The following is a 7,753-nucleotide window of genomic DNA, read 5'->3' as shown; positions in this document are numbered from 1 at the left end:
TCTCTCAGGTGGATGTATAAGATCGCATGGCACTATTTAGAAGAGCAGGGGAGTTATCCCCAGTGTTCTGGCCAATATTTATCCCTCAATCAGCATCATTAAGACAGATTATCTGGTCATTATCATGTTGCGGTTTATGGGAGCTTGCTGTGCACAAATTGGCTGTTGCCTACATTGCAACAGTGACTACACTTCAAAAAGTACTTCATTGGCTGTAAAGCGCTTTGGGACATCCGGTGGTCGTGAAAGGCGCTATATAAATGCAAGTCTTTCTTTATGAAACGAAAGAGAAAATTATCAATTTTTAATTACCCTTTTCAGAAATAATTTATTCCCTTTTAGGTTCACCCATTTACAATTAAAGGGCAGATACACTGCTCGTCCTGTTTAAGTCACTTTTCAGTAGGCTCCAAGGCCTGTGTAAAATCAACAAGAATTGACTTGTACTCGGATTTTCCCTTCGTTCTTCCCCATGGGGTAGTACCTGACACTTACTCAATAACTCTATCAAAAGCTCAGTTGAGATCAGGAGCTCAACAGCAGTGGGTATCATTACATCAGCAAGTTGAGCCACCTTTGTCAGAAGAATTTCTTGTGTCAATACTTTTTTTCTCCCCTAAACTGCTTCTATAATAAAATTCGGATTGGCAAATGTGGTGATTCAACAGTCAAATCCTGCTGACATATTAAATTGCTCCAAAATCAATGCAGTACCTGGAATAAGCTTTCTTCTAGCCATTGCAGCAGCTCTGTGAGATTCATATTCTACAAATGCAAATCCACGATTCTTTGTCTTGTCAGTGGCACTGGGGTAGACAATGACATCAACAACACCTTCAGTAACCTTCTTCATCTCTTCCAGGATTTCTTCCTTTTTTTTCTCTTTTGGGATTGTGCCAATGAACAATCTGCAGTTGTCCAAGCTAACACAGACACCAATAAATTTTCCAGGTCGAATTTCATAATTGTTAAGCATTTTGATTGCATTCTGGGCTTCTTCTCTAGTAGTATACATAACAAAAGCATAACCTCGATTCTCACCACTAAATTCCATCATCAGTCTAAACTCATAAATTTTCCCTGCTCGTTGGAACACAGGTACCAGTTCATCCTCATACTTGTCTCGTGGTATCTTTCCTACAAAGACTTCACATCCACGAGGTGGTGGAGGACCTTCCCAACCTGTAAAAACAGAGAATGTTTTTAATCATTTGGCATAATCAACAAACTCATCAGTACAGGATTAAGTAACAGATTAAGGATTATAATAAATGAGCTCATAATAAGGTACACAATTACAAGATTAGCCATAATGATATAAACATTGATTAATTTTTAATGCCACAAAAATTCAAATCAAATATTTATCTACAGTAAATCGTATCTGAAGAGAATGACAAAGATAAATTTACTTACAAAATAGCTTATATTAAGCTTTATATTAAGGGCAGATGCAATACCTGATCTTTTATCTTCTCCCTTCCCACTGTCCAAGGCCCCAAATACTTCTTCCAAGTGAAACAGCAATTTACTTGTACTTCTTTCAATTTAGTATACTGCATTCACTGCTCAAGGTGAGATCTCCTCTACATTGGGGAGACCAAATGCATACTGGGTGACTGCTTTGCAGAACAGTAGTTCAGTCCGCAAGCGTGACCCCGAGCTTCTGGTTGCCTGTCATTTTAATTCTCCACCCCACTCCCACTCTGTCCTCGGCCTCCTACTTTTCCAATGAAGCTAAACGTAAGCTGCAGGAACACCTCATCTTTCAATTAGGCACTTTACAGCCGTCCGGACTCAACATTGAGTTCAACAATTTCAGATCATAACCACTACCCACACTTTTTCAGACAGAAGCGTTTGGTAATGATTCTGCTATTCCCATTTACACCTCCTCTACACCCATCTTTTGTTTCTTTACCTGTCCGATTACCATCCTCTTTTGCCCTGCACCATCATCCATTTTGTCATTTAATCTCTCCTGCCTTCTATCCGATCACAGACCTTCCCTTTTGTTCTTTCCTCCCCTCCCCCTTTCCCTGCATCTGTACTTGTTAAAATCTTTACATCTCTAACTTTTTCTAGTTCTGACGAAAGGCCATCGATCTGAAACATTGGCCAGAATTTTCTGGGGTCTGTGCGGGCGAGAATGGAGGCGGGTCGGGTGGAAATTTGAAAAAAGTGGGAGCGGGTCAGGAACCTGCCATCATTCCGCCCCCACGCGCCATTTTCCCCATACACTTTAAACTTGCCTGCATGGCCATGGGATTCACGCAGCTCGGGAAACACGGCTGTCAACCTGAGGGAGGAGTTGAGACCATTTCTCCAGCCCTCAACTTCTTCGCCTCAGGCTCCTTCTAGGGATCTTCAGCAGATATTTGCGACATCTTGCAGTCGGCCGTCCAGATGTATCAGAGGTCACCGACGCTCTACAGAGAGCCGGCACGGACTCGATGGGCCGAATGGCCTCCTTCTGTGCCGTTATGACACTGACTCAATGACTCTTTGACAGGTCAGCCAATTATATCAACTTTGCCACTGATGAAGCCAGTGATACTGAGCGGGCGCTCGGCTTTGCCACTCTGGCTGGCTTCCCACGAGGTCAGGGCGTCATCGGCTTCACACATGTGGCCATCAGGGAACCCCATCATCACCCAGGAGTCTTTGCCAACCACAAAGGCTTCCACTCCCACAACGTGCAGCTGGTCTGCAACCTTAGGAAGATCATCATGCATGTGCGCGCCAAATTCGCTGGGAGCTGTCATGACGCTTTCATCCTGCGTCAGTCCACCTTCCCTCAGCTCTTCGCTTCTTCAAACATCCTTTGCAGCTGGCTGCTTGGAGACAAGGGCTATCCACTGAAGACATGGCTCATGACACCCTTGAGGAAGCCAATTACTGAAGCCGAGGAGAGATATAATGAAAGCCACATCTCCATCAGATGTGACATAGAGCAGACAATAGGCATGGTGAAAATGCGATTCAGATGTCTTGACAGGTCTGGAGGAGCCCTTCAGTACGCACCAGCCAGGGTCTCTAGAATCATCGTGATCTGCTGCGCCCTGCAGAACACAGCGTAGCAGCGAGGATTAGTGCTGCATGAGGAGGAGGAGCTGAAGCTACAATGACCAATCCATTCCTTTCAGTCACCACCATTGCTGGAGGTAAAGTTATGTCTGAACCTTCACTCCAACTAACGAAGCCACTTCCAATGGTGCACACAAATTTGTCCAAGACCAGAAAGTTTTGAAAAGAAAGACATTTATGGTTCACATTAAATAAACAAACTTCACATCAACATTGAATAAAACACCCAAGTGGCTACCCTTGTGAATCTACTTGTGTGGCATCTTTCTCTTATGCATGCTGCTACCCCTGTGGCTTTAGCAGAGGTGGGTAACGGGGTAGAAATGTGAGCGCTTTGAGAGGCACCCTCACTTCCATGTCCCCACTCATCATCATCCCTCTCACCCACATTTCCCTGCTAGTAAGGAGCTGGAGAGCACGTTGCTGCACATCAGTGGGGGCATGAACCCCATCTACACTGTCATCCCTCCTAGAGAGGACATCCATGAGCCTCTGTCATCTATCCTCCATAGCCAACTATCCTCTATAGACAGCCATCTATCCTCCATAGATAGCATGTGCTCTACTGAGTGACGCATTAGCTGCTCCACGTAGGTGGCCATCCTACCCATGAAAGAGACTACAGTCGCCAATGCCTACGACACAGTGGTGCTCATGTTGGGAGATGGACTCCTCCATTCTCTGAACACCGGCAGTCATCATGCTCGTAAAACCTGTCAGAGCCTCCTGTACTTGTTCCTGTAGCTCTGGGATCGCCCTCTTTCTGGATGGCCCTCGAGGCTCAGCGTCTGCATGCAGCTGAGCAGAGCTGGGAGAGTCTTGCGCCCTCCCACGAGGAGTCTCCATTGCTGTCCCTATCTCCACCATCTACTGTTGCTTGGTTGTGATTTGTGACACACCAGGTGACAACACTACTCTATCTCACGAGGACCCTAAGGTGTGCATTTCTGCGCTGGTGCTGGGTGCGCTTCAGTCTGGTGACAGTGCACCCTCAGAGGCTGGAGGCTCTTCTGAGGAGTGGTCTTCCTCTTGCTCCTGGACAGTGGTTGGGGCTCTTGATGGACCTGTGGGCGAGTAAAGAGATGAGTTAGGTATGTCATATGTAGATTGGGTACAGAAACCATTCTGCACATAATGATCATTCAATGGCTGCGGACATCATCTCCCATTTGAGTGACTGATGTATGCCATGTAGCTGTATGATATGTAATTTTGTCACCAGGTTGCTGAGATGTCCCCCTCTGTCCATCTCCCACCTTCAGGTGCTTGGCGACTCCCGCCAGCTCTAAGATAGCCTCCTCTGCTGTGGTCAGGGTGGCCATTGATGATGTTCCACCACCAGTTCTCTCCTGTTCCCTCTTATTGTGGGCTCTCTTTTCCTGCAAGGAGGGAAAGAGGTTGAGTGAGAATGATGGAATGAGTGTAAGGAATGGATGGGTTGGTAGAAGGTGACTATGATGGAGTGGGATGGCACTTCCAAGTGGCCTCCTTATGTGGTTAGTTGGTATGATTGCACTAGGATGAGGGGGAGTGTGAGGGGTGGCTAGTAAGATGGAGATGTGATAATGTAGATAGAGAGGGGTGGCTGGAGGCGCAAGGTGTGTTGGAGTAAGGATGTGCAGGAGTAGGGTTGGGAAGGCAGAGTGATGGGGATGTGATGAGAGGCACAGCAGGGTGAAGGCGAGTGTGGCTTTGGACTCACCTTTCCTGATCTAACAAAATGAAGCGTTTACGGCACCACACCCAGACCCTCCTGAAGACATCCCTGCTATTCACTTCCTCTACTACTTGGAGCCAGGCTCTTTTGCACTGCTGGGGAGGTCTCTTCCTCCCATCAGCAGGGAAAAGGACCTCCCTGTGTGCTCTGACTCCCTCCACAAGCATATGGAGGGAGTCATCCGAGAACCTGGGTGCAGCCCTCTGCCTGTGCAGTCATCTCTGGTGGTGTGTGTAGCAGTGGAATAGTGAAGTGCACTGACTGCACACTCCGAGATGAACCTTCAAATGTGGCCATGGCTCCTTTAAATATCTCAGCTGAAAACGCGTCACCGATGACGTCACCAGACCACACCTTATAATTGGGCCGGGTAATGCACAGGGTGGGCTTAATAGGCTCCATTAACAAAAAGTCGTTCTGTGGAGCGGGATGGAGCCAGCAACGGGCTCATGACCCGCCATGGCGGCTGCCCGCACCGGACCCACCCAGGTGAAGAATATTCCAGCCATCAACTTTGTTTCTCTCCCCACAAATGCCGCCTGACCTGGTATTTCCAGCATTTCCTGTTTTTATTTTATAAGTTTTGGTGTGTTTCTGAACGCCTCTTCCTCAAATTATTTTGTCCCTTTTTCTCTGATTCCTCCAGGTTAGGCACTAACTGTAACTAAAAGGGTGAGCAAGTGATCTTTGTGAGTTCTCCAAAATAGCATCTTGAAGCAGCCATTTGGAGATGCTCAATTTCCTCAAATCCCAAGAGCTATTTATACTGTGATATGAAGCAAACTCCCTATCTTTATGTCAAGTTTGAATGAATTAAGTGCTTTGTTTCCCAAAATAATGGATTCATGAAATGTGCCCCCAAATTGTTTTCCTCTATTAGATGACAGCAATAACTTAAAAGATCAGAATTCAAAACTTGCCTTCTTTAAAAATCTATATTAAGGGAAAGCTGCAACTTGAATCTGATTGCCACTTAAGAATGGTCTTTAACAACTTAAATGTTTAAATTATACATCAGTGGGGACACTAAGTAGGTGGGAGAAAATCAGCCAAAGTTCATACTCCTAACCAACATTCCTTTTAAGCTGCGCGGCTGCGGAGCGCTCTGCAGCTCCCGCTTGGCCGGTGAGCCGGCTTTTAAATAGGAAAAACTACGCACACGCAATATTTTGAATGGGCCCTTCAAATTACCTCCCAACACTCAAGTTTTTAAACAGAATGGGGCTGATTTTAAGTGCTCCAGTCAGCTGTCATTGTATTATTGTTAAAATAGATTTGCAGATGGTTGAAACTGCTTGAACAAAGTGGTTATTAATGGGAAGGATTCATATTAGGGACTAGTGACAAATGGAGTTATAGTCATAGAGTTATACTGCACAGAACGAGGCCCTTCGGCCCATCGTGTCCGCGCCGGCCATCAGGCCCTGTCTAATCTAATCCCATTTTCCAGCATTTGGTCCGTAGCCTTGTAAGCTATGGCATTTCAAGTGCTCATCCAAATGCTTCTTGAATGTTGTGAGGGTTCCTGCCTCTACCACCCTTTCAGGCAGTGAGTTCCAGATTCCAACCACCCTCTGGGTGAAAAAGTTCTTCCTCAAATCCCCTCTAAACCTCCTGCCCCTTACCTTGAATCTATGCCCACTTGTTATTGACCCCTCTACTAAGGGAAAAAGTTCCTTTCTATGCCCCTCATAATTTTGTACACCTCAATCAGGTCCCCCCTCAGCCTTCTCCGCTCCGAGGAAAACAACCCCAGCCTGTTCACTCGAGCTCTTTATACAGGTTTTATTCATGGTTTTGAGGAGCGATCAATCGTGCTATTACAAATCGGCAGATATGAAAATGTATATGGGAATTGCTACAAGATTTGTCGTATGCAGGTTGATATAAATGAGCTAAGAGGTTGGGCTCATCAATTGCAAATACAGTGAAACCTGTAAATTACGGACACCTTAGGGACTGGCATCAGTTGTCCTTTTTTGCAGGTGTCCTTATTTTCAAAATGGTCATTGTATGCACTGTAAAAAATTTCAGCAGAATGGGGAGCTCTTTACCCAGCAGCCATAGCAGCAGAGAAACTACTCTATCGCTGGGATAGAGCTGTGCAAGCATTCAATCCCAGATATAGAACAATTTCTGTGCCACGACGGATGCTGAGTTGCGAACTCCATAAAATCCATTTCTTTCACAAAACCAGCTGCCGCCTCATGCTGATCTGCATACACTGACCTCACAAGGGGGGCAGAAAGGAAGCTGAAAGAAAAACACCAGTGATCCTGACTCAGTGAAAGTTCCAAATACAGCAGCTTTGTAACAGGCTGTTGTATTTTTTAAGTTGTAAAGGGGCTTGGTGGATTGAAAGGCTGTCCGCAGTTTGTCATTTGTGAGTATCCATGATTTCAAAGTGCCTCTTGTATATTTTATCACGCAAGTTATTTGGGTTTCTTAATAAATGTGTTTTTTGCAGGTGTCCGTATTTTGGGAGTGTTTGTTTATACAGATTTCACTGTAAAGACTCCGATGTTTATGGGAAGACTGCAGGGTAAGGCTGAAAACGGGTGAAGAACCTGGCAAGGCCAAACCTAATTGGACTGTGGGAGCCCGATTTAAATGTGTTAAGTGTCCCACCTCTCCATGGCGGGACACTTGGACGCCCCAATATCCGCCACCATTGCGATGTGATGAGGATGTGTTCCCTCCATTGGTCTTTTAAGCTCGCCGTTTGGGGGGGGGGGGGGGCGGCGGGGGAGGGGAGGAGGGTTAATATCGAAGCTACAATTTAATGTAGAGAAATACTGTGCTATGCACATGGGCCAAGACATGTTTATTCCACACATAGATGTCTAATGAATGCAATGAGCAGGGAAGGACTCACAATAGTCATCAACCAATCACTGATGGCAAAGCAAATATGGATCTTGAAGTATTGCTGTAACCTAACTAACAGGT

At 45.8% G+C, this 7,753-nt stretch overlaps 1 protein-coding gene across 1 annotated transcript; it reads right to left on the bottom strand.

Annotated features, from left to right (window-relative positions):
* Positions 1–661: 661 nt before the first annotated feature.
* On the bottom strand, positions 662–3,539 carry LOC147122760 (putative RNA-binding protein 46). The gene is made up of 2 exons (XM_085963745.1): positions 3,476–3,539; positions 662–1,182 (listed from the first exon to the last, which is right to left on the bottom strand). The coding sequence occupies exons 1-2, from the start codon at positions 3,537–3,539 to the stop codon at positions 662–664; spliced, it is 585 nt and encodes a 194-aa protein (XP_085819871.1).
* Positions 3,540–7,753: the final 4,214 nt, after the last annotated feature.

Source organism: Somniosus microcephalus, chromosome 2, assembly GCF_052327205.1.
Source record: "Somniosus microcephalus isolate GS21.2 chromosome 2, FLI_Smic_1.0, whole genome shotgun sequence".
NCBI classification, from domain to species: domain Eukaryota; kingdom Metazoa; phylum Chordata; class Chondrichthyes; order Squaliformes; family Somniosidae; genus Somniosus; species Somniosus microcephalus.
Note: the sequence above shows the minus strand (reverse complement) of the source record. Positions and strands in the feature narration are given on the sequence as shown.